Genomic DNA, 26760 nt, shown 5'->3' with positions numbered 1-26760 from the left:
CTGGACCAGGGATGGAACCCAATTGCTGCAGTGACAAGACTGGATCCTTAACCCACTGAGCCACAAGAGAACTCAGTTATTTTCTCTAGTCTTAATCACAATACTCTGATGTCAGAGGTTAAAACCAGCTAAAATTAGCACATATCTCTAACAACAGTAAGGATTCATTTAACTCTTCAGATGGCACTGGGGATGTTTCCTAACCATTAACCTTTACCTACTATATGCCTAAGGGTGTAAAAACGAACTATTTTCTAGTATCCCTAAGACTTTCCTTCTTCTACATAGATGACAAATTTAAATCTGAATATGTCAAATAAGAATAGTTAATCATTTTAACTTTAAAGAAGTCCAAAAAAAGAAAAAACAAATAGCTTCAGAATAAGAAAGGCGCACTAAAAACAAGATCCAGATGATTTCTAGGTGACATAGTATAGAAAAGAATTATGGAGGAGGCGTTTCCGTTGTGGCCCAGTGGGTCAAAAATCCAACTGGTATCCATGAGGATGTGGGCTCAATTCCTGACTTCATTCAGTGGGTTAAGGATCTGATGCTGCTGAGATCTGTGGTGCAGGTGGCAGATAAGGCTTGGATCTGGCGTTGGTGTGGCTCTGGTATAGGCCAGCAGCTGCAGTTCTGATTTGACCTCTAAACTGGGAACTTCCATATGCCGCAGGTACAACCCTTAAAAAAAAAAAAAAAAAAAGAATTATGGAGGAAAGTAGAGCTTTTAATTATAAAAGTGTCAATTTTTGTTAAAAGCTCCTTTTGCAGATAAAAACAACACATTTTTCTCAATGTCTAGAAATCTGTGCTATTCAGGTACCAAAACCAGGCAAATACACATATTAAAAGTAATACAAATAGCTAGATAAAAAGCAAATCTTTCCATTTCAGGCTTATGACTATTAATTTCCCTTAAACTTTGTAACCACCATCAGGTCACCAGCCCAGTAGCCCTGTATACACTTCCAAAAAATAACTCTCTTCTTCCCATACCTCCTCCATGGTAACCACAAATCCCTATTCTATTTGTGATAATTCTTTGTTTTTTTTTTTTTTTTTACAGTTTTATTATCTAAGCCTGATCCTAAACAATACAGCTTCACCTGCCTTTGCATTTTACATGAATGGAATATCATATGTATCCTTAAAGTCTTATACAAGAATAGACTGCAGAATTTACCTGCAATTAGAAAAAAAAAATCTAAACCAGATTACTCTTGGAAAAAGTTTAGAGGACTATTACATTGATAAAAACAGACTTAAGATTCAAAATCATATAGGAAATGTTAAGAAGTCATTTTAATTTGTCCATGAAGACAAAACAAAGATTTATCACCTAGAAAGAGTTAACTGCACAATAGGAAAGCATAACCCACCAGAACTAATAAAGTTTGTTATTATATCCTTTAAGTGAAGAAGATAAAGTGCACACTGTTCCTTAGTGTGAACTAATTAATCTTTTCTGAGCTAAAAAGTCCCAGGAGGATTTTTTATTTAACTTCTGTATGATGAGCACAACAAGGTATGGTATTGGAATACATCCATCAATAGGATGGAAATACAGTGGGCAAGATGTTCAGGTACAAGATACGTGATGTCTGCAGTGTTGTTCTTTAAAAAGAATATACAATTGACCCTCGAATAACACAGGGGTTAACCCCCTGCCCCTTCCTTGAAAATCCACATGTAACCTATAGTTAGCTCTCTCTATAGGCAGCTCCTTCATACCCACAATTCTGTATCCAGGGATTTGACCTACTGTGGATTGTGCAGTACTGTAGTATTTACTACTGAAAAAATCCACAAATAAGTGGTTCTACACAATTCGAATCCATGTTGTTCAAGGGTCAACTGTATACGCCAACTTCCACACTCTAATTCCAAACTGTGTTTAGTGCATTTTGAGGAAATAACAACAGGCAATAATTAGATTAACATTTATAAAGTGCCAGCATGATCTGTTTTACTTACATGCCAAAATAATCCTCCAAACAACTATATAAATAGGTATTATTATCTTGCTCATTTTACAGATAACTGAAACATACAGGTTAAGTAACCTGTCCCAGAAAACTTGTACTGGTAATTAGGACAAACAAGTTTTAAACCTTGACAATCTCATCTCAAAGTTTCTGTTCTTACTCAGTAAACTACACCACTTCACTAGAGCTGAGGGCGCTTGTACTTCCATAAGGTTTGAATCTCATAAATATTAAATATTTTCTAGTTATCAGTAGAAAAATTGGTCAAAGGTCTTCAGTTACATTAAAGATTACAGTGATGAGGGAGTTCCCGTCATAGCACAGTGAGAGCAAACCTGACTAGTATCCATGAGGATGCGGGTTCCATCCCTGGCCTCGCTCAGTGGGTTAAGGATCTGGCATTGCCATGAGCTGTGGTGTAGGTCACAGATGTGGCTCAGATCTGGAGTTGCTGTGGCTGTGGAGTAGGCCAGCAGCTACAGCTCCAACTGGACCCCTAGCCTGGGAACTTCCATAGGCCGCAGGTGTGGCCCTAAAAAAGCAAACAATTACAGTCATGAGACTGCCTAATGGTGAAGGCTTTTTAATCACAAATTTTGCCCTGTTCAGTCTCAAGCATTTACTGTCTGCTGTATAGAGATGTCAGATTGTAAGGCACTGGGGATACACAATCTTAAGATGCCCTCTTGTTACATGTGTTCACCTATTAGACATTCACTGTGCACATAATATGTGAAGACACACTAGGTAATGGCATTTACTCAGATGAATCTGAAGCAGAGCCTGACCACAATGGTTTTATAGTCTAGAAAAGGATATTAAAGAAAACCATTTTTTAAAAAGGTAAAATAAATTACAGTTGCTAGTTCTTTAGATATATTAGCTTTCTTAATCCTCAAAACAATACTAATAAAGTGGTTGCTTATGTAATTTGTTTAAAAGTTGGCAAGTTAAGAGAGTTGGAAAGAGAGGTTATTTCCAGTTGTTAAGATCAGAGAAGAGTTCTTGGAAGTGACATGTGAGCTGAGACTTCAGGAGAGATGAAATTGTGGGGAAAGATGGAGAAATAGGGAGTTCCCACTGTGGCTCAGCTCACCCATGAGGATATGGGTTCAACCTCTGGCCTCTCTCAGTGGGGTAAGGATCTGGCATTGCCATGAGCCGTGGTGTAGGTCGCAGACGCAGCTTGGATCTGGTGTTGCTGTGGCTATGGCATAGACCAGCAGCTACAGCTCCGATTAGACTCCTAACCTATGAACTTCTATATGCTGTGGGTGTGACCCTAAAAAGACAAAAAAAAAAGAGAGAGAGAGAAATAAAAATACATCAGCAGAGGAAACTGCAGAAGCAAAGGCATGAGGACAGAAAACAATGGAGAACTGTTAGTATTTATAGGGCACAAGGGAGTATTAGAAAATAAGGCTGAGAATTCTCTGGTGGTCTAGCAGTTAAGGATTCAGCATTGTCACTGCTATGGCTCGGGTGTGATCCCTGGCCTGGGAATTTCTGCATCCCTTGGGCATGACCAAAGTAAAAAGAACAAAGAAAATTAGGCTGAAAAATATATATATTGAGGCCAGATATGGAAACTTTTGTTAAGTGGAGGCTATTCTATAGATATTGAGGAGCCATTAGAGATTTCTGATCAAGAAGATGATATAATCAGGGTGTATTTTAGAAAGAATAATAATTGACAATGGCGTTCCTGCTGTGATGCAAGGGGACTGATGGTGTCTCTGCAGCAGGAAGGACAAGGGTTCAATTCCCAGCCCGACACAGTAGGTAAAGGATCAGGTGGGTGCCACAGCTGTGGTGTAGGTTGCCTCGGATTCCATCCTGGACCGGGAATTCCATATGCCATGGGTTGGCCAAAGAAACAAAACCAAAAACCAACCAACCAACCAAACAAAAGAAAGAATAACTGTCAAAAGAGTGTAAAACAACTGTGAGGGTTAAAGCTAGGGTGAAAAGTAATGATAACGTGTAAAAGACCTCTAAAGAAACATGTTATTAAAGAGGATTTACGATAAGCATGTGAAAAGATGCTCAGCATCACTAGCCACTAGGAAAATGCAAATTAAGACTATGATGAGGTATCACACCTATTAGAACAGCTTAAAGACATTGTAGCAATAGGAAATGCTAGCAAGGATGCAGAGAAACTGGATCTCTCACATATTGCTGGTGGGAAAGTAAAACAGTATAGCCATGCTGGAAAATAGTTTGGCAACTTCTTAAAAAGCTGAACATAAACTTATCACCTAACCTACCAACTGTACTCCTGGGCAGTTATCCCAGAGAAATGAAAACTAATGTCCACACAAAAATCTGTACACAAATGTCCCTAGTTCCATTACTTGTAAGAGCTGACAAGTATAACAAAATATCCCACAATACATGAATAGTTAAACTGTGATATACCCTTACCATGGAATACTACTCAGCAATAAAAGTAAATTATGGATACACACAACAGATGGGACTCAACGGCATCATGCTGAATGAAAATAGCCAATCTGAAAAGGTCGTGTACTTATGATTTCATTTATATAACACACTCAAAATGACAAAATTATACTGGTAGAAAACAGATCAGTAGTTCCCAGAGGCTAGAGATAATAAACGTTGAGGGATGGGGGGTAACCAAAGGGAGATCTTTGCAGTGATAGAATACTCCTTTATCTTGATTGGGACAATGGGTACACAATCCACTCATGGTAATATGACACACAACTATATACACATGTTGAGCCAATGTCAATTTCCTGGTCTTTATTTGGTACTATAATTATGCAAGATGTGACCACTGAAGGTGCATGGGATCTTTCTGTACTGTACTTACAATTTCCTGTGAACTGAAAAGTATTTCAAAATAAAAAGTTAAAAAAATTTTAAGCAAAAAAAAATTTTTTAAAGGAGCAAAATGCCCTTAAAAATAGCACATAGCACATGGAGAATATGTATGTATTTAAGATAAATAAAATGTTTAAGTATTAATGGTTACTCCCCCAGTGGACTCAATGTTAATATATTTCCCTTATGTTATATTAATGTCAATATATTTTCCTTAAGGCAATTATATATTACAGTTGTACTCGCACTAAAATAAGCATAGAGCCAACTTTACCTAATAAAGCTTAATTAATATGCACAAGAGAAACAAAGCATACCACTGAGCAGATCCATAAACCAGAGGAAAAAAAGTAATTTTCATGGAAGCAAACCAAAATGTAGGAGGACAAGGTACTTTGGGCACTTAGCTCTCAGTTTGTAGTATTCAGACTATGCAGATTTTTTATTTTATTGAGCAAACAAAAAAAATTTTCTCTTATATATCAAAAGAAAAGTGTACTTTTTCTTAGCACTGTTTCCAAAGTATCTATGAAACTGCTATAATTACAAAACAGTTTCAAAAAACCAGAACCACTTCCTACCATCCATTTCTGAAACTCTAGCAGTGATTTTTCTACTGTTTTGGTATGTCCCACTTATGAGCAGTAGAATTTGGGGCAGTGCAACTGAAACAAATTAAATTGCCTCTTAAGTTACATTATCATTCTCTTGGCTGCACTTTAGCCCTGGTACACTTTTTTTTTTTTGCTGTGCAGACCATGCACTTACACTGTTATTTTAAAAATGTGTCATATAAACCAAAGAACACAAACATTTTCTGGTTCCAACTTGCCTTTAAACTAAAACTTCCACTATCAGCTTGTATCTAATCCTTAAATGACATTCAGAACTGCCTCAGTTCAATGAATAAGAATATAGGGAGCTCTTGTGCAGAACTTAAGCTGTGATGCAGCAGGTTAAGGATTTGGCATTGATTCTGTGGCCGTGCAGGTTTGATTCCAGCCCAGTGGTTAAGAATCCAGTGTTGCTGCAGCAGTGGCATAGGACACAGTTGCAGCTTGGATTCAATACCTGGCCCAGGAATTTCCATACGATTTGGGTGCAGTCAAAAAAAAAAAAAAAGAATCTAATAGACAACACTGCAGTTTATATCCTCACTCAGTTACAGTAAATGTTTCTACACAATGGTCAAAATACAGAGGTAAATTTGATGAAGCATCCTTAATCTGGCTGCAAGCCAGAACACACTAGTAAAGAAGCCAAGTATATAAAATTTGAATTCTTATTCTAGTCACTAAAATAACATTTGGACAGGCTAGCAGAGGTCTGATAGGTTGACTGGTAAAAATATTTATTTTTATTTTTAAATATGCTACATATATCCCCAAATCAAATCAACATAATAGAAAATGAGAAACTGGCTCAAGACTTCAACTCCATTAGAACACTGTAGACATATTATGAATTTGAAGGCTTTTGTTTTTTTTTTTTCCCCCTTGGCCATGCTCTCAGCATGTGGAAGTTCTCAAGCTAGGGATCAAACCTGTACCACAGCAGCAACCCAAGGCATGGCAGGGACAATATCAGATCCTTAACCCACTGTGCCACAGGAGAACTCCTGGCCCCAAACTTTAATATATGGTTTTGGCAATCTTTGACTTTCATGCCAATATTATATTGATAAAGCTGATCTAGATTTACTTTAGTTTCAGAGTGCCAAACTAAAACCAATTTGCAGGCATTTCCAATATCTCAGTGAGATATTGTAATATACAGTTTAACTTACAGGATGACCCTAAATTAGCAGAATTCATGGTCCTCTCCTCCTACTAAAACAACCATCAAGAATTTTAAAAGAACAGAAATGAGGTCAAGATAACAGATACATCACCACCTCTTTTTGTCCTCTGTCACAATTCAAAAGCTAATCTAAATGCACAATACAAATTCAAGACAGGAGTTCCTGTTGTTGTGCAGGAGGGTAGGATCCAATGTTGTCCAGCTGTGGCTTAGAATGCAATTGTGGCTCAGATTTGATCCCTGGCCCAGAAAGTTCCATATGCAGAGGGTGCAGCCAAAAAAAAAGAAAAAAAAATCAAGACAAATATAAGTCTCGGCCTCCACAACATTCTTTCAAGGTACACATCAGAAAACATTATTTTATTCTGAAACATGGTGCTGAAATATTATAACCAAGTTTTCCTAGCTTTTACCACCATAAGCAAAAGCCAAGATATACTCACATTATGTTACAATCTGCGGTGAAGTGATTGTATTACTAGTAGGGCCCAGTGTGCAGTGAAGTAATAAAACACTTCCGATATGGAAGCGTGAAGTCTAGACTCAAGAGGGTTAGGCTTAAAGGTCCAGTGATGATGGTGCTATGTGTATAAGAGGAGGGGTTGCAGGTCTGTTACAAATCCACGTCCCAATATTCAAATGGCAAATTACCAGACAGTGACAAAGGCAGCATGTAAACACTGAAATGTTTTCCCAGAGTGCCTGGCCCATGCTCTTCTATATTTAGTTAACAACCTCTTGATTTCTCAAAGTCAAGAGAACAATAAGACCTAAAGTAAGAATCACTGTCATGATTAACATCCTAATATCACATCAGGCCTGGAGGTAAGAATTTTGAAAGAAGAGCTAGTTAATACGGTCATTCTTGTAAGATAAAATAATAATATTCAGGAGTTCCCGTCATGGCGCAGGGGTTAACGAATCCGACTAGGAACCATGAGGTTGCAGGTTCGGTCCCTGCCCTTGCTCAGTGGGTTAACGATCTGGCGTTGCCGTGAGCTGTGGTGTAGGTTGCAGACGCGACTCGGATCCCGCGTTGCTGTGGCTCTGGCGTAGGCTGGTGGCTACAGCTCCGACTCAACCCCTAGCCTGGGAACCTCCATATGCCACGGGAGCGGCCCAAGAAATAGCAACAACAACAAAAAGACAAATAATAATAATAATAATAATAATAATATTCATTAGAACATCTGTGATTCAATAGTTTCTCAAAAACAATGTTCAAATTTCAATTCTGAGAAAAAACATGAAAATGTCTTTAAATCACCTATGTTGTAAAGTGTTGAAAAACTGTTGAGGATCTAGTAATTAACAAAATAAAAATATTTACAAAACTTATGTGATGCGAAATCTTTGCAGAATGAAGAGGATGCTACTGCAATCAAAACTGATTTACCTAAATATGCCTGCATGTTCTGCCATCACTATAATGATGCCTTCTTCTGTAATAATGTAGATTTTCTTGCCTTAGAGAAACTGCTCTATCATAAAACTTACTTTCTTTATAACTAAGTGGCAGTAAAAACTGTCAAAGCAAAACAAAGACAAAATAACTATTATGCATAATAACATATTATTTACACAACTTCATCTAACAGTTTAATTTTGCAGTAACATTAAGATGTAACCTTAATAGAGAGTTTTTACATTTCAGTTCAGTTCAGCAATTTTTACACGCCAAGACTTATTTAGAGCTAAGTATGAAGATAGGTCTCTAGAGAATTTCAGCTTGGTGAGGGCAAACAAATAAAAACAAATAATAGTAATACTATGTATACTTCTTGAACTAAAAATTGTATAAATTTAAAGAAAAGAGAGTTAATCTTTTAACAGCTAAAAGCAAAGCAAAGAATTCATCTTCTCTGTGAAGAAATAATTATTAGCCCATAAGCATTTGAAGATAACAAAGTCTATATACATAAATTAATTTAACAGCTTGCTGCAATCAGTAAATTATCATCTCCTGAAGATTAAACGGTAGATACCCATTTAGAGTAGGAATATTTGATTAAAAGATTGTTTTGAAATGGCAAACAACTTTGCAAACCTGTAACTGGATAAAAAGTTGTAAAAGTAAAACAAATGAGATGTGGCTAAACTCTTAACCACCATTTCAGGAAGCCACGTTATAACTTAACAATTACAAAAAGAAATTAATCTATTTCTACTAAAGAGAATATAAATCCTGCCATCATTATTTTTCTGGCACAATTATGGCTTTGGTGCTATGTCTTCTATGAAAGGCATCTGTGTACCCACCTATCTGTTGTGTTAACCGCCAACTACAAGATCCCCTTTATTTTTCTAGATAACTCTATTATTAACTATAAAATATTACTCATAAAATCGCTTCAAAATTACATTAATTTTAGTTCTGCAAATCCTTCAAAAGTACCGTTCCACTTTTCAAGAGATAACTCATTATGGGTGAGAGAAAGATCTGGTAGCCTCTTGAACTGTGGTGATTTCACACATAGTTTTATGTTCCTTTTCAACCTAGACATTTGCATTGACTATATTTTCACCCTGTGGCAAATATGCCTCAACTCAAGCTGCCAAAGTGAAACCAGTCAATACTGAGTATCAGTAAAATCGAAACGTCCAAATTCTTGTTTCAAATTTAAGCCTTTTCATTCTTTTTTTAAAAGATCTACACTTGTCTAGTATTTAAGATATATTTATTTAAAAAAATACAAAGAAAATCACACTATTACTGTTACAAGAAACTCAAATGCTTATCTTTATTTTCAGAATCTCTTTCACTCTTTTCCAAACTTCACTTCCTTTTCACTACTTCCCCTGGTCCTGTGGGCAAATCAGTGTTTTTAACACCACCCCTCCCACTTCATATTCTTAAAAAAGGATTCACTGTCCACAGATGAGAAAACCCCATTAACCAATTATATTACCCTAGTGATTCCCATGCTTTAAAAGACGCCTGTGAAAATGCCAAAATCCTAAATTAGGGCTCCCAAGGGCTCCTTTTCTTTCTTGACCCCATTTCTCTTTTTCTGGTCTTTAAGGCCACCCGATAGCCCCTTCCTCTTCAAACCTAAATCCTTCCTCTAATGACCAGAACCCCCTTCGGTGCGCGATCTCGTCAGTCCCAAGCCATTTCCCTCTCCCTGGCCAGGTGGCAACATCGACCCTGGTCCTGCTCCTGCTCCTGCTCCTGCTCCTCTCATCCCTCGGCCCCCACTGGCCAAATCCCAGAGCATCTCTTCCTCCCGTCCCACATTCCCGCAGGACCCCTTGCGTATTCGCCCCTCGCCACCCGGCTTTCGAAAACCTCCAAGCCCCCAACTCTTCAAGGGCACCTCTCCCTCAGCTTCCCACTCCCTCTCACTCGCCCCTCGGCCTCTACTTAACACCCAGGCTCGGGCCATAGTCAACCACTCCGGGCTTCGGCTCAACAACCTCCATTTCCCTCAGATTCCATTCTAGAGCTGACTCTCCAAGCTCCCTCAACCGCCTCTCGGGGCCCCTGGGGATCCCTGTCCACGGCAGCCCCCAGCTCCAACCCCGACTCCCCACTCACCCTTGGCTGCAGGCGCCCCCCAAACTCCCCTCTCCGCCTCAGCTCCCGCTCACCTCCGCGGCCCGAGTCAGGTTCTCCGGACCCACCTCCGAGTCAGCGTACGAGCCGTTGTCGGAGTCCGGCGCCCTCCGGGCCTCGCCGGAGTGAAACGCCTGGAGCGGCGGGGGCGGGGCTCGGGGAGGGGAGCCGGAGTGGAGGCGGGGGCGGTAGCGGCTGCGCGCTGGCATCGCTCCGGCCCACCTCTCAGCCGCGCCGGCAGCCGCTCGAATCCGAACCGGAACTGCTTCTGGAGGCGGGGCCCTACCGGGGGAGGAGGAGCCCCGCCTGCGGGGCGGGGCCAAAACCGGAAGGGACACGGGGCTCGAGCTGTGCGCCAGGGAAGGGCGGAGGCTTGGAACCGCAGCAAGGAAACACAGGAGCGCATGTCAGGCCCAGAGCCAAAGTGGGAGATGAGGGGCTAGTGGAGATGGGGCGAGGCCTATGGGGGTGGTAATAGGGTTCGGAGACAAGAGGAATTTATACCCTAATTCCTTTGGAGGAAGCCAGTTCCTCTCCAAGAGCTAACCTGCAGTCATCATTGTTATCGTATACTGCCTCTGCTCTCTGACAGTCCCTATGCCAAATGCCGTATAAATATCTCACTTGCTCCTTGTGCCACCTCTATAGGGTATTACAACAAAGAAGGGCCAAGAAACTTGCCTGAGATTGGGCAGTTAATATGTGCCAAAGCCAGTACTCCCACTCAAACCTAACTTTAGAACCTATGCTCCTCTCACTTTACTACCCCACCCTGAGGGAAGTCCCCAACCAAGGCCTAGCATTGGCATAAATCAAGTCCCAAACTACTTGCCACTTAGGCTCCAGCCCCTTCTTGGCCTTGCTTCCCTGGGTGGTGCAAGGCAGACTTCAGTGACTCCAATAGGGGTGGGGATAGGTTCTGGGGTTGAATGTGAATTCACATTGCTTCCATGGAATGCCCTGGTGTGGCCTTTACCCTCAAGCTGGACTCAAGGCCAAGTGCAGCTGGGACACTCCCAATTGCAGCTCTTACCCCTTTCAGCCCCATCAAGCCTTCATGAAGTCATCTGGGAAAGGGCAAGAGACCTCACTTATTCAGCCCATAACTAGCTCTAGCAGAAGGACAGATATAGACCTTTCTCTGTTTCTGCTGTGGGGACAAAAGCCCTTATAGGCAGAAGAATCTCCCTCCCACTCCAAAATCTTTCTGATGACCGCCCTTTGGCTCTTCAGAAAGTCTAGGGCAACATCCACCTCCCTTCTCCCTTTGGACATACATGGCAAATTTTAGCCTTCTCTTTTGAAAAACCAGCCATCTTCATAACAGAACCATTGTTCGAACCTTCTCCCACCAACCATATGGGCACCCTTTAGAGGAGGCCCTCCATGCTCCTCTCCACATTTCTCTGACCCTATAACTCAGTAAACTTTCCTTAGGCTCTATAATCCAAAAGCTCATTCAACAGTACAGTTCCCATCTAGTTTGTGGCCCACCAAGACCTTTTCCTATCATTCATCCTTGAAGCCAACCACCTCCTCTGCACCCTGGATCTCTACTTTAACTCAGTTCTCAGAATCAAAGAGCCTCATGCAGGCTCTAAATCATCTTCTACGTGTTAGACACAGAATATCCTTTGTTTCATTTAATCCTCACAATTCTCTAAGGTAGGTATAATTATTCTTTAGAGATGAGGAAACTGAGGCTGAGAGGTAAAGTGACTTGCATAGTGACTTGTCTGATTCCATGTTGGCCTGGAATTTGGGGTTAGGGGGTGACTTGGGGAGGAAAATGTCCTGTTCTCTTTGGAGGCCCCTGTGACTTGCTGAGTCACTTGCTGCTGTCTCACCTGTCCCTGCCAATCTCCAGGAAGGAGAAATGACACTGGAGAGGCAGAGAGGAGTGACCGCAGAGACAGAGGGGTGGGTGGGCTGGCCCATGGCGGAGGCCTCGCTCCCAGAGCTGAGGGGAGATGCTGAAGCCACGCCTTGCCCCAGCATCTTGGAACTGGAGGAACTCCTGAGGGCAGGCAAGGTTTCTTCCAGCCACGTGGACGAAGTTTGGCCCAACCTTTACATAGGAGATGCGTGAGTTGTAGCTGGCTGAAGCGGTGTGGGGGAGGGGACAAGGAGAGACAGTTCTTGGGATCTTTACCAGAGATGGAGGTGGGGTGGGAAGAAAGGCAAGTACTTCTGCTCTGAACTCCCCAGGCCAGAGACTTTCTCCAGGACTCCTGTGTTGGGGGACAGTGCAGTGATCAGATGAAGCCACCAGGGGGAGCAAGGGAGCAGGAACTTTGCCTGCTTGAAGGGAGCACTGAGGGGATTCTGGAGTCTTCTGCAACAACCAGAACAATTGGTGGTTCTAGGGGGCAAAAGACTGGGGAATGGTGATTTGGGGGTATGAGACAGGGTGGGTGAGAGCACCCCTTTCCAGTCCCAGCCTTCCTCCTGTGGACACAGAGCAGGTGAGGAAGCCTGGCTGAAGGTGAATCAGAGAAGGAATCACCTCTAAATATTTGCAGATCAGAAGCAGGTATGAGGTAACAGCCGAAAGGCCGGATGTGCATGGTTGGGAATGGTGTAGGAAGGGAGGGGCAGCTGGGTCCCAGGGCTGAAGCAATCCTTTCCTTCCTGTCCTGGCCAAGGCAGGAGCATATTGCCTCAGGAAGCATGGAGGGGCCAAAGCTAAATGCTTGCACCACCAACTCTCCTACCAGAAAGCTCCTAGGGTGGGGTTGCAAGCTGTGGAACCCATGGGTTCCTTTGGGTCCTAATAGATCCATCCCTCTAAATTAGGAGACCAGACAAAGCCTCCTTCCTAGACCTCAAGGCTCAACCAGCATCCAGCCCCCTTCCTTCCCTCCCCAGGGCCACAGCAAATAACCGCTTTGAGCTATGGAAGCTGGGCATCACCCACGTGCTGAACGCCGCCCACGGGGGCCTCTTCTGTCAGGGTGGCCCTGACTTCTATGGCAGCAGCGTGAGCTACCTGGGAGTGCCAGCCCACGACCTCCCTGATTTCAACATCAGTGCTTACTTCTCCTCTGCAGCTGACTTCATCCACCGTGCCCTCAACACACCTGGGGGTAGGACTTGGGGGTCTGAACCCATCTCCCATCCTGCTCAGCCCTGGGGGGATGTCCACTTTCCCCTCAAACACCAGTGGCCTCCCATCCATAGTTTTAAAAAAGGCATCAGGTTCTAAAAAGTCTCTGCTCAGTGTTCCAACCCATTATCCAACAGCACTGCTTCACAGATGGGGAAACTGAGGCTTAGAGTACAAGGTCATGCCACAAGTTAGGAACAATGGAACCAGAAGCCACATCTCCCAAACAACAAAACACTTCTTCCTCTGCATCCCTCAGCCTTGGGAAATTGCCGTCTGGTACCTAGATGTCTGGTTTCTACCGCAAAGTGCTTTCAAATGTTTGTTTTTTCTTCTGGCCATGCCCGCAGCATGTGGAAGTTTCCAGGCCAGGGATTGAACCTGTACCACAGCAGCAACCCAAGCCACTGCAGTGACCATTACAGATCCTTAACCCGCTGTGCCACAAGGGGACTTCTGATGCTTTCAAATGGAAAAAAAAAAATCCTCCCTTACCTCGGGTACAACAAAGGAGCCTGAGGAAGCTGGAGCCCCTGCTTTGTGTTCATCCTAGGTGACAGTCATGCCCCTTTGCTCCCTGAGCCTGGCAAAGCCAGTTGTCCCCTCCTGGATTCCATTTCTCATCTAGGTTATGGGAAAGACAACACTTTTCAATCCAAAGCATGTTGACATTCCTATCTTTATCCATTCATTCAACAACTGTTACCTCCTCTGTGCCCGGCACTGAGCTAGACACAGGGAATTCACACTCAGGCCAGGCAGGGCCCTGGTGGAAAGATAGTCAAGATGTAAAGTGTTTCGACTGCTACTCAGATGAGTGGACAAATGTGGATCACAGGGCAGGGTGCTCAATTCACAGGAGCGGGGAGGTGGGGGGACTCCCATCTGCAGCAGTACTCCACGGGCCACATGCAAAAAGGGTGAGCTGATCTGTGATTCAAGCGATACCGTGAGTGGCCAGGTAGGCGTATCTCAGCTGAAACCTGACAGATGAGTGGTAGATGTGAGTCAGACCAAGAGAAGGGGAAGAGTCTTACAGGCAGTTGAAAGAGCATGTGGTGAGGCTAGAGGCCACCAGGGAACATGACAGCTTCAAGGAACGGAGAGTCACCCAGTGTTCCTAGAGCTGAGGGTTGGGATGAGACAGCCTGAGATGAGGCTGCAAGGTCAGCAGGGGCCAGCTCATGGAGGATCTTGGAAGCCATGTTAAGCGGTGTGGACCCCATGCCAAGGGTAGGCATAATAGGTGTCGATCAGTACACCCACTTGACAGATCATGAAACTGAGACCCATAAATGCTAAATGATTTGCCTGGGGTCACAGAATACAGCCACAGCAGAGCAGGGAAAGGAATTTTGGGTGCCCACCTCAGCCCGTGGGTGGGCCGGTTGGTGGGAAAGGGTCTTTCACCAGGCTGTCTTCCCCAGCCAAGGTCCTGGTGCACTGCGTGGTGGGGGTGAGCCGCTCCGCCACTCTGGTCCTGGCCTACCTCATGCTGCGTCAGCAGCTGTCCCTGCGCCAGGCGGTGATCACCGTGAGGCAGCACCGATGGGTCTTCCCCAACCGAGGCTTCCTCCACCAGCTGTGCCAGCTGGACCAGCAGCTTCGAGGTGCAGGCCGGAGCTGAAGGGCCAGGTGAGGGTTGGGCAGGGCATGAGGGGCCGAGGCTGGGTGCAGTTAGAAGTGAGAGGTCAGGTGAGGGCTGGGCAGAGGGCAAGGGTACAACTGGAGGGAAAGGGATGGTGGAGGGCTGGCAGGGGAGATGGATGGGACAAGTTCAGAGGCTGGACATCAGAGCTGCATGTGGCCAGAGAAGAGGGTTGAAGGGGGCCTGGTCCATTCCACAAGCTGCTTGGCTCCCCTCACTGACCCAAGGTCACATGAGGTCTTGGCTGAGACAACTGTCTGGTATGTCCGTCTCTCTCCCCCAGCCCACCCAGGTTCTTCAGACCCAAAGAGAAAGGAAACATTAAGAAGGAAAGGGCTAGAAAACATAAAATGGAAGAGGTGAGGCCCTTCAGCCTGGTCCTGATGCTGCCCTGCCCTGCCTCCTTGGCTGAAAGCCTGTGAGGTTCACCTGACCCCTAGCAAGGCAGCACAGCCAGTCCTGCACCCAAGGGCTGTCTGGACTTTCCCACACCTCCACACATCCTCCCTCAGGTCTGGACCCTGACCCCAGCTCTAGGGAAAAAGTGTGGCTGCCGCTATTGCTCCAAGCTTAGTTAATTCTCATGTCAGCCCTGCTGCATCCATTGCCACTGTGGGGAAGAAGAACAGGTGCTGCCGCCACTGGCCATGACTTCATCACACAAGCCCTGCCTGATATAAAGTTCTCCTGTTGCCATGCCATTCAGTTCCCTGCCTTGGACCCAGCATCTGAATTTCTACCTTCACCCTGACCCAGTGTGATTTCAGAGATCTGCAGAAGGATCCTCACTAAACTCTCTCCTTTTCTGGTTCTGGGGAACCCTTTAGGACATAAAGCCTTTCCTGACATCTACCCCTGCCTCCCTCCTGTTCTGTGTTTAGTGCATTTGGAGCAACAGCAGATCGTCCTTAAACTGCACAAGTGGAACAGATCCCCAGTACCTCCTCTCCCCAAGCCACCCCCCCTTCTGCTGGAGCCTCCAGTGTCCCCAGCTGCACAATAGAAGGAGTTGGGCTTCCCCAGCAGCAATATGACTTCTCAGGCTCCCAGCCCACAAATGGTTGCTGAAGTACTGCTACACTTTCTTTGTTGGGAAGTGTCTCTTCCTGGGGGGGGGGGGCGGGTAGTGGATGTGGGGGCCCCAGATTGTGAGGAAGCTGCAGTATGCCCACTGCCTTTCTTCTCCCACACTGCCCAGGCTGGGGCTCTCTCTGGCCCCAACAGCCCATCTTCCTCACATTCACATCCCCAGTGAGGGCCATCAGATGGAAGGTTAAACCTCCAGAGCTGCTCTCCACTCCCCCTATTCCACCTCCAGCTCCTATGACCTATGATGCTCCTTCTTTCTTCTCTCCTCAACCCTGACTTTGGCTGTACCCTCACCACCCACTGGCTTGGAGGAGGTGCCAGCTGGGAATTGGGCACTAGCCTAGGCTCTCCTGGGAGTTGGAAGAACAGCAGGTTTCTCCTCCTGCCAAGAGCTTCCCCGGGGCATGGACTGAATCTCCCCTTGTCCACCACCCATAAGAACTGTTTTGGTCTCTGAATGTATAGCCAGCCCAACCAAGGGGTGGGGGGGGTACTTGAGCACATGCTCAAGCTATCAGGAGGATGAGCATCTTAGGGAAGAGGATTAGGGCAGAATGAAGGGCCAGGTTTAGAGTTTGGGGGTGAGTGTAATGGAAGAACATGAGGGTTATAGCTGGAGTTGGGATTAGACCTGGGGTGAGGCTGAGTGGGAAACTATTGTGGGGAGCTCTGCAGGTGTGGGAGCTGAGAAGGGGACAACAATGGCGTGTTCCCAGCCCGTTCCCTTTCCTCTAAACAGGTTTTGGGAACACAGCAGAACAGCAGATCTCTGATCATGCCTAACTACCCCACTTCCTTAGCCTGGGGCCCTTAAACACCCTGACCTCAGAACTCAGCGCTTTTCCTCAGGCAGCTGGCTTTGAGGGAGTCAGCTGGGTTACAGCATTGCACAATTCCTGGGGGTGTCATCCACCAAATAGCCTGTGTAGCTGGAGCCCCCAGCATGCAGGAAGCAATCTGCATGACTGTACACAGCAGCCCTGGGGCTGGGGACTCTGAGAGATGAGGAAGCTGTGGCGAGAGGTCATCCCTCTCCATGAACCCTGGGCCCAAACCTGCCTCCTCATCTCTCTTGGCACCGGTACCCACTTGACCTTACGCTGACACACAAAGCAGAAGCAGGTTTAGCTGGCAGCTCTTGCCTCTGCCCTGATGAGTCCCAACCAATCTGAGCCTTGGTTTATCTGCCTGTAACATGGAGTTCATCTCTTCCCCCAGAGCTGGTCCTTAGTCCCCGCCACGGGGCTCTGCTGCTTTGCCGCCCTGGCTCTGGCCCTGCTTGTGCTGAGGGAGGCTCTGGCCCAGGTGGAAACTCAGAAGATGGTAAGAGCCCAGTGTGGGGTCCGCCTTAGAGCCTGCAACTCCATCCGCTTCCTCCTGTTGCCTGCAGTCCCACTCAGCCACTGTCTCCAGTTCTCACAGGTGGGAAGGGGCTTCACTCTCAGCCCAGCCCTGAGACTCCTTGACCAGGAACCCCAAGTTCCCTCAGGGGTGGGGAGGCATGGGAGGTGAGCTGGAGGGGAGTTTAAATGTTCGTGATAGCTTTGGGCCAGCAGCTCTCCCCAGGACTCAGGGAGCTGCGGGGGGGTCGTGGGGTTGGGAGGCGGGGGCGGCGAGCCCTAGCTCCCTGGAGTTTAGGCTTCAGAGACACAGTGGAGGAGTGGCTGCGGGTGTGCATATGTCTGTGTGCGTCAGTTCTCTGGGAGTGTGAGTGGGGCAGAATATTAAGGTATCAGGATATGAGGAAAGTCTCTGGGGGCCAGGGAGTGTTCTTAATAGGCCCCAATCCAAGGTCCCTAACTGCCCCATTAGCCTTGGAAGGGACTTTAAAGACCATCTCACTGGCCTCAAGGGACAGTGATACCTGAGCCAAGAATGCCTTCTGGAAGAGGGAGGAGCCTGGCAGGCGGCAGAGTGGTTTCTGGAAACACAGCTTCAGACTGCAGGCTGGGTATGGTCCAAAGCTCTGCTCTCAACTCCCCTTATATCTTTGTCCATTTGTCTGCCCACACTTCTCAGGCTGAGTCTTCTGGATCTTAATCCCAGGGCATTCCTGTAATCCTTGGTTCCCAACCTAGCACCCCTGGGTCCAGGCTCTCGCATGGGCAAATGCTGCCAGTTTATGTGTGATTGGGGCTAGTCTCTCCCCTGTCTTCCTCCATGGCAGATCCTTCTAGCTTTAACTTTCTGCCCATGCTCCACATCACCCCCTGAAGGCAAAGGGAGCTTTCAAAACGCTGATGCAGTCTTCCTTCTTCCCGCCTCACAGTCAACATCCACACACACACACATCCCACAGGCAGATTCCTGCCCAACTGCCTCTGCTCCCAGCAGGGCCAGGTGCCTGACTGGGCTCGGCACTGACCATGCCAGGGACCAGGGGGTGAGTGGGGAGTGGCCCGAGGAGGCCAGAAGAGGGGAGTAGCACATCATACTTTATAATTAAACTCCCATCAAAAAATAGAAACAGCATCAAGTGTGCAGAGACAGGCGGCTGGAAGCCGGGAGCACAAAGTGCCCGTCAGAGAAGACCACGGCCCAGGCCAGATACCCTTGCAGGTGGGTGAGTGCCCCTATTTCAAAGGGGGGCTGCAGAGCATGCTGGGTAAAGAGGACTGGGACACCTGTGCCTCTGTGTATGTGTGTGTGATGGGGGAGGGGAGGACTGGGTTAGACTCGGGGAGAGACTGGGTCAGAGACAGAGGCACAGACAAAGCTCAGAATGACCTGGGCTTGAATCCTGGCTCCCATGCTTATTGGCTGTGTGACCTCTCGCATATCGCTTCATCTTTCTGAGCCTCAGTTTCCTCATCTGTAAAATGGGGATGATAATATTACCTGCCTCCTCTGGGTACCGTGAGGATTCAGTGAGAAAAATGTAAGCATTTAGCTCCTTCTGATCCATAGTACATCCTTAGTAAGTGGTGAATATAATAATTCTTGCTGGACAGAGCAAAAAAAAAAAAAAATCAAGAAACATGAAGAGATAGAGGCCAAGCCCCACCATTCTGCAGGGAAATTACTCTCTACCCACGATATGGCTGAGGCTTGAGGGGGTGAGAGTAATAATGGTAACGATAATAATAGCAAGATGCACCATTTATTGGGCATCTACTGGGAGGCAGACCCTGCGGGAGGTACCTGACATTTTGTGTCTCATGGAATTCTCACGGCAGCCCCACTGAGAGAACTGGCTCAGAGAAGACCACACAGTAACAGCTCCAGGCCTGAGAACTCTGCCCAGGTCTGCCCTCCTCCCAGGCCTGAACCTGAGTCCAGAGTCCAGGCCCCACCTGTTCTGCAGCCACAGTCCTGGTGGGTCTGCCTGGGGAGGAGGAGGAAGCAGAGAGAGTGAGCAGGAAAGAAGACCTGGCGGGGGAGCACCTGGAGCTTTAGCAGAGAAGGTGGACGGCAGACAGCTGCCCCCTTGCCCTGCAGAGAGGCCAGAGGCTGCGGTGCAGGGTGGGGTGTTGGGTGGCTGTGGAGGAGCCTGAGCTCCTATGAGAGCGTGGGCGGCAGAGGCCACCAGCAGAGTAGGGTAGAAGGAAGGAGAAGTATGGACAAAGGCAGAAAACAAGTGTCTGAACTTGTAAACAGCAGCAACTCAAGAGCAGGAAAAGCACTGCCCACAGAGGCAGCTGCTCAGCTTAGGCAGAAGCTGTAGGAAGGAGGCAGAACGAGCACCAGAGTGAGTGGGGAGATGACCAAGCTGAACCCCCTCCCCGCTGGACATTGGCTTTAGCCTGCATTGGCCAAGGACATGCAGGAGGAAGTGTCAGGCAGGGTCCCTGGCAGTTGAGGTCTGGGGATGGCAGAAACCAGGAGGCTGCTGCAGCCACCAACACCCTTCTCTGGGTGTGCCTGGAGCTTGGAGGATGAGGTGCTGGGTGGGGGCTGTGCCTGAGCCTGACTCTGGATGACAAGGTGGGCTGGACCACCGTGGGACAGATGCACAGGGAAGGGGTTCATCCATGAGTATCAGGTGTGAAGCCTAACAAGCAGTACCTTAAGTCCAAAGGAAAAGGCTCCCTTCTCCGGACCTGGGCCCAGAGCCCCTAAGAGATGGAGGCGTGGGCGGTGGCCTAGCAGCCCTTGGTCCCTGACCCCTCTGCTGGGTCCTTCTCCTCCCAGAAGCCTCCAGGAGGAACTCAATTTCTCTCTCAGCTCAGCTGAAGCCTGGCTGTCTGCTCCCAGGCACCGCTGGGCTGCGAGGCACCTACTGGCCACTAGGTGGCAGCCTTACTCCATCCCAAGCTTGGAGGCCTGGGCCGGCGCCTGCCAGGCTCCCCAAAGTCCCATTTCACTCTACCTGGGGCTCCAGCAACCCCAGCTGGTAGCTCCAGACCAGTGTGGCCGTGGGACTCTCCCCACCCCAACACGCCACACTGCGCCCTACCCTGTAGTGACTGCAGACCCAGCCACTCCTCTTTCATTCTCAGATCAGGCTCTCCAGAGAGTCCTTATAGTCAGACAAGGCCAGCATCTTCAAGATGAGAAAGATAAAACGTGGCCCAGACAGGACCAAAGATTTGCTCTTGGCCTCAGAATGAGGTGTGGCCAGGCTCTCCACCCTCCCTCTGAAGTCCTCTTCCCACCACTTCACATAGCTGCCCATATCCGTGGGGAGTTCCAGGGCCAAGAGCCTTTAATCTCAGAGATGCCAAGCAGAGAGGGGAACCGGGGCTTTGGAAGGACTGGGATTCAGTCCCCAGTGGCCTATGTCTGCCCTCAGGCCCCACCCCCACAGGCTCCAAGGGGAGGACCTGGAATTCTAGCCACTTCACAGCGTTTGTGTTCTGGGCGGAACCTGCCCCAGCTCCCCCGTTCCGCTCACGAGCTGAATCCTGTCCCTGCACCCACTCCCCTACTCCCGGCCCCAGACCATGCCCTAGGTAGGTGGCAGGCCGTCCAGCCTGCCCTGAGAGGTCACAGTGGGGGATGAAGGGGAAAGCCGGGTCTTCACTTCCACCCTGCCCTCCCACTGCCCGCTGGCTGAGCTTGGCCAAGCCGGTGGCCTCCTGGGTGCCCATTTCTCTTTCTGGTCCTGGCACAGCCTACCCAAGAGCAAAGAAGTTCTTCCCAGTTTGTACCTTCCCTAGTTATTGGTTGAGGGGGCCAGGGACCGTTAGCCAAGAGAAACCCTCCTTCCCAGCCCAGCACCAGACCCCGGTTCTGGTGCCATTGTCATCCCAGCTCTGCAAGGTCTCGGACTCCCTCGGCCAGCTGACTTCTGACACAACCCACCCCACCTGGGTGCGGCCAGACCTGCAGCACTGGCCTGAGTCATGGGGGTAAGGAGGAAAATCCCAGGGCCTAGAGGCAGATGTGTAACAGCTACCCAGCTCTCCTGTAGACAGACGGGTTAGTGACCACTTTCTGGAGTCCCCAAAGGTAGTAACTGGAAGGCTTGGGGAGGGAACTGCAGGAGCACAGAACTGGACTGAAACCCCAGCCTTGCTACTTAGCATCTCTACTGCTGCTTTGAGTATTACTTAAAAACAATTGTCTCTGCCCTCCAGCTTCCTCCTGTGTATTATAGGGACTGACCACAAGCGAGCAGTAGGCCCCTAAGAAGCATCGGCTCATTCAGTGCGGACATGCTAGTAAATGTCAGTTCAGGGCCCAGGCCCCTCACTCCAGAGATGGGCTCTGACCCTCAAGCACCTGAAAAAGGGAAGGTGTGGGGACCTGAAGACCAGCCCTGGAAGTAGTAGAGGACAGGGCTTGAGATGAGCTGCCCAGTGGTGGGAGCCTTTCTAGGTGCCCTGGAAGGGCCACAGCCATCTGCATCCCCATCTCTACAAAGTCCCAAGTGACCAGTGACTTTAGAGGTGGGGTCTGCCCTGACTATTTGCTGCAAACAGGGAACCCCAAGAGCCCCTTGGACAAATTTCCAACATCAGGGCCCTGTGGAGAGGGCAGGAGAGAGGGCTTCTCAGCTCCACAGTGGTGACAAGGGGTGGATTCCCATATTCCCTGCGGAAAGGGGCAAGGCTTCAGGCCCTGTTGAGCTGGTTAATAACCTCATCAGAAATAACAGAGGCCGGGAGATCCCGCTGTGGCTCAGTGGAAACGAATCTGACTAGTATCCATGAGGATGCAGGTTCAATCACTGGCCTCACTTGGTGGGTTAAGGATCCAGCATTGCTGTGAGCTGTGGTGTAGTTTGCAGATGTGGCTTTGATCCAGAGTTGCTGTGACTGTAGTGCAGGCCAGCAGCTACAGCTCCAATTCGACCCTTAGCCTGGGAACCTCCATATGCTGAGGGTGTGGCCCTAAAAAAAAAAAGAAAAAAGAAAAAAGGAATAACAGAGGCCCTTCTCAATCACCCCAGAGGCACTTGGGCACTGCTTCGTGCCTGGGCCTCCCTGTCAGCTGGGCCCACCTGTGGGGAGCCTACCCCTCGCCACCACGGTGTCCACTCTGTTCCAGGATGGACTCACTGGAGAAGCAGGACCTCCGGAGGCCCAAGATCCATAGGGCAGTCCGGGTGTCCCCTTACCAGCCGCCCACACTGGCCTCGCTGCAGCGCCTCCTATGGGTCCGTCGGGCTGCCATGCTGAGCCACATCAATGAAGTCTGGCCCAACCTCTTCCTGGGGGATGCGTAAGTACCACTTGTAGTGGGGGTGGAGCCTGCAAGGGGCAGAGATGACACCGGCTTTGCCTCCTACCCTCTCTTTCCACATGTTTCTTTATACTATTATTACCATTTATACTATTATTACCATTTATACTATTATTTACTATTATTACCATTTATACTATTATTTACTATTATTGCTTTGTGGGAAAAGAACACACATAGGATAGTACACGAAGCATACGCCAAGAGTTTCCCCACCCAGATCAAGCTATAGGGCCTTATCATTTGTGCCTGGTTGAACCCTTCTCATTAAAACCCTTTTCCCTATAGATAACCACTGAGTATTAAAACAATCATTTCCTTGCTTTTCTTTATAGTTTTACCACTTCTGGTGTTGCCTATCTTTTCAAGTGTTACGAATAGAATTGTACTGTGTATTTAGTGCCTGGCATTATTTGCTCAAAATTGGGAGATTAAGTATAGCTGCAGTCCATTCATTTTTTGTTGTTGTTGCTTATATATTATCCATTTGTGTGAATACACCACAGTTGATGCATTCTATTTGAGTGGTTTCCACTTTGGAGCTATTATGCACGGTGATCCCAGAAGCATTCTCATACATGTGTCCTGGGAACACACATGTATTTCTCTACAGCGTATATGGAGAGAGCAGGAAGTGGAAAGTCACTTTCCCCGAGAGTTTTCTTAAAATTTAGAACATATGGATCAATATATATGAATATCAATATATGAATTTTATAACTTTTCCTTAATATTTAGAAAACATGGGTCAATAGCTTGTTATGGTTGCTGTTTTTATTGGCCATGCCCAAGGCATGTGGAAATTCCCAGAACAGGGATTGAGCCCATGCCACAGCAGCGACCTGCGCCACTGCAGTGACAACGCCAGATCCTTAACCTGCTGCACCGCAAGAGAACTCCCAATAGCTTGTTAACAATATGATATGTATTCCCCCCACTACACTCGGAGATAACTAGTAATAAAGTCCTCATTGACTTTTTAAAAATACATACCACATACTTACATAAATGCTTTTTCACAAATTTTTTTTAACAAAAAATGGTATCACTTTACAATCCCATTTTGTAATCTGCTTTATATATATATATATATATATATATATATATATAGAAAACTTTTAAAATGGAATTGCACAACATATTTTAAAAACCCTTTTACGCAATGTTTTGTTTTATTCTGCATTTTCACAGGTTCTCAATGTAGCACAAACACCTTTCCTGTTCACATGCATCTCTCTACCATGTTTTAGTGGTCAGGTAGCATTTCATTCATTGACTATGGCTATACCACAGTCAATCTCCTATTAGAGTATCGTTAGTGATTTTCTCCCACATTTTCGCTATCTTAAATATCATTAGATCCAGTTTACATATGTCTGTGGGTACACTTGGGATTCTTTGAAGTTCCTAGAAGGAGACCTGCTGGGGCAAAGTAAATGTACATTTTTGAGGCTTTTGATGCGTATGTCTGAACTGCCCTCTGGAAAGGTTGGCTTGATTGAAAGGAAGTCCTGAACTTCTACTGAAGGAGCCCCTTCACCAGGGCTGGTTCACTAGTTCCAGTCCCTTCCCTTGGAGGAAGATGGCAGAGGAGGCAAGGAGGCAAGTTCCAGTGCAGCCGGAGCTGACGCTGTGAGCTCTAGCCACCTCCCAACTCCCCCTGTGCCCTCCCCTCCAGGTACGTAGCCCGGGACAAAACCAAGCTGACCCAGCTGGGCATCACCCACATCGTGAATGTCGCTGCAGGCAAGTTTCAGGTGGACACAGGTGCCAAGTTCTACCGCGGTATGTCCTTGGAGTACTACGGCATTGAGGCTGATGACAACCCCTTCTTCGATCTCAGTGTCTACTTCCTGCCTGTTGCTCGATACATCCGAACTGCCCTCAGTGTTCCCCGAGGTCAGCTGCTGGGGAAGGCACTGGGGTGGAGGTGGGGTACAGGCAGGACTTGGGGCTATCCACCTTTCCAGCAGCATTGATTGGTGGGGGTGGGGGGGGGCAGTCCTTCAGCAACCCTCCCACCCCAGGGGGCAGAGAGCTACTATCATTTAGTGAGTGCCCCCTTCAGGGACACCCTGGAAACCAACAACCATAGATAAAATCAAGGTCCAATGTGGTCATCATAGTAACTGTATCCCTCAGTAAGAGGCCAGGTCTTGGGCAGGTACAGGACCTAGCAAAGGCTCTTGAGCAGGCTCCTCTAAGATGAGGCCCCAGTGCAGAGCTGCAGAAGCAGGTGGGAGGACAGAACTGAGGGGAAAGGGAGGTAGGTGGACACCCCCTGTCATCTGATGTAAACCTAAGGGACTCCAGGACTACTGACCCCCCCAATGTGCTAGAGTTGCAAAGGATGCCAGAGGAAGCACCTTGGACCAGGAGAAGGGAATCCCAGCTGTCCACCATCACCCCACTACTAACTTGCTATGTGACCATGAGCCAGTCCCTTTCCTCTCTGGGCCTCTGTTGCTCCCTGTGTCAACAGGGAGGGCAGTGTTAGGATGCCGGGATGCTGTGATGGGCGGGCTGAGGGATGGGATGGCCAGAAGCATCTCTGATTCCCTAAGAGGACAGGTAGCTGATGCTAGGTTGGGTCTCCCAACAGGCCGCGTGCTGGTACACTGTGCCATGGGGGTGAGCCGCTCTGCCACAGTTGTCCTGGCCTTCCTTATGATCTGCGAGAACATGACACTGGTGGAGGCCATCCAGACAGTGCAGGCCCACCGCGATATCTGCCCCAACTCAGGCTTCCTCCAGCAGCTCCAGGTTCTGGACAACCGACTGGGGCGGGAGACGGGGCGGCTCTGACCTGGTGGGCAGCCAGGCTTCCTGACCCTCCAGCCAGCATGGCCCACCCAGCCAGCCTGGCTCTGGGGACCACAGGCTTTGCTGTTGCCAGTGAGCTTGCGATGTAAATAGCAAGTCGGGGATTAGCTGAGGCAGAGGCAGGGAGAACTGGGTGTTGACCTTCAGCAGGTAGATTCCCCGACCCAATCCAAAGATTCTTTACGCAAAAGAGAGTTCAGTCTGTCTCTATAATAAAAGGTTCATCATATAAAGACAGGTGATATGGTGGTTTGTGGGGTAGTGGCTCACTCCCAGGATGATCAAGAGGTCCCAGAAGGCTTGCCAACTCAGGGTGGCAGCCCAGAGTCTGAGTCCATTGTATGAATAAAGACCAAAGTTCAATGTGTCACCAATCCCCCCCACCCTCCACCTTATCAAAAACCATCTACCTACCTAGAGACAAATGAAAATGAAAACACAACGATCCAAAACCTCTGGGATGCAGCTAAAGCAGTTTTAAGAGGGAAGTATATAGCAATACAAGCTTACCTCAGAAAACATGAAAAATCTCAAATAAACCATCTAACTTTATACCTAAACAACTAGAGAATGAAGAACAAACAAAATCCAAACTTAGTAGAAGGAAAGAAATCAAAAAGATCAGGGAAGAAATACATGAAACAGAATTTAAGTAAACATTAGAAAAGATCAATGAAACTAAAAGCTGATTCTTTGAAAAGATAAAAACCCACTATGAAAAATCTGCTGTGCACAAATATCCTGCATCATCAGTCTACTCATTTTCACTCAACTTGCAAAAGGACTGACGAAAATTATAGAAACCTTATAGAAGTATTAAAAAAGAGGATCAAGGATGGGGAAGAGACATGTCAGAAGTCCTGGCAAAGGGCAGTTATGTGATGGGGCAACATTTGGTTCTGAGTTTCATGCTTCTCGCCAGATTAATTAAAACAATATAAAAAGCCCCAGGTCCCTCACCTGTACATGAGTATGTGTGAGGATTATAGCGCTGGCTTTCCTTCTACCTCTCTGGCTTTTCCTATTTAACCCTGTCTGGCCCTTAAATGTCAAGGTTTCTGAGAGTGGTGGCCTCTGCTCTTTCTCTCCCTCAGGGTCTTGCTCTCACAGTCTCAGTTTGCATCTCTAGGCTGAGGACTCTGAGATCCCTACGGCTGCCTGATTCTCTCTTCTGAGCTCAAAACCTCTCTATCCTGCTGGCCACCTTCATGCGAATATTGCACTTGAACTTCAAACTGCACTTTTGATCAACTCCCATCCAGACCCACTC

The 26760-nt window shown here is 47.4% G+C and overlaps 2 protein-coding genes across 14 annotated transcripts in view; one reads left to right on the top strand and one right to left on the bottom strand.

The window, feature by feature from the left end:
• The window catches only part of SAMD8 (sterile alpha motif domain containing 8), a 52166-nt gene extending 41718 nt beyond the window's left edge, over positions 1-10448 (bottom strand). For 2 of the 5 annotated variants that reach the window (XM_047761030.1, XM_047761029.1), the window contains exon 1: positions 10233-10315. Coding sequence is in view for 2 of the 5 variants with exons in the window: in XM_047761026.1 (XP_047616982.1) it covers positions 10233-10406 (174 nt within the window). In the remaining 3 variants the exon portion in view is untranslated. Of the gene's footprint in view, positions 1-10179 lie in introns of all 5 variants that reach the window. The other 3 variants (XM_047761026.1, XM_047761027.1, XM_047761028.1) reach the window with 3 other exon arrangements.
• A 1618-nt stretch (positions 10449-12066) lies between these two features.
• Positions 12067-25725, top strand: DUSP13 (dual specificity phosphatase 13). 9 transcript variants are annotated; one of them, XM_047761979.1, is made up of 7 exons: positions 12068-12282; positions 14731-14938; positions 17259-17363; positions 18505-18599; positions 22473-22646; positions 24346-24566; positions 25270-25725. In XM_047761979.1, exons 1-7 carry the CDS (start codon positions 12074-12076, stop codon positions 25470-25472), a joined length of 1215 nt encoding a protein of 404 aa, XP_047617935.1. In that variant the 5' UTR covers positions 12068-12073; the 3' UTR covers positions 25473-25725. The 9 variants fall into 9 exon arrangements, 7 of the variants coding, with proteins under 7 accessions (XP_047617940.1, XP_047617935.1, XP_047617934.1 ...); XM_047761978.1 differs by having other exon boundaries at positions 17259-17462; XR_007132388.1 differs by lacking the exons at positions 17259-17363; positions 18505-18599; positions 22473-22646; positions 24346-24566; positions 25270-25725 and adding exons at positions 13066-13283; positions 15235-15310; positions 15542-15803.
• Positions 25726-26760: the final 1035 nt, after the last annotated feature.

This window comes from Phacochoerus africanus, chromosome 15 (assembly GCF_016906955.1).
Source record: "Phacochoerus africanus isolate WHEZ1 chromosome 15, ROS_Pafr_v1, whole genome shotgun sequence".
Lineage (NCBI taxonomy): Eukaryota > Metazoa > Chordata > Mammalia > Artiodactyla > Suidae > Phacochoerus > Phacochoerus africanus.
This window is presented reverse-complemented; position numbering and strand designations above follow the sequence as displayed.

Excerpts from the sequence above, each read along its gene's own strand:
- DUSP13 (XM_047761978.1), top strand. The coding sequence starts at position 12,074 with ATGACACTGGAGAGGCAGAGAGGAGTGACCGCAGAGACAGAGGGGTGG. Across the intron at positions 22,647-24,345 it reads AACCTCTTCCTGGGGGATGC|GTACGTAGCCCGGGACAAAA; the intron begins GTAAGTACCACT and ends CCTCCCCTCCAG. Across the intron at positions 24,567-25,269 it reads TGCCCTCAGTGTTCCCCGAG|GCCGCGTGCTGGTACACTGT; the intron begins GTCAGCTGCTGG and ends GTCTCCCAACAG.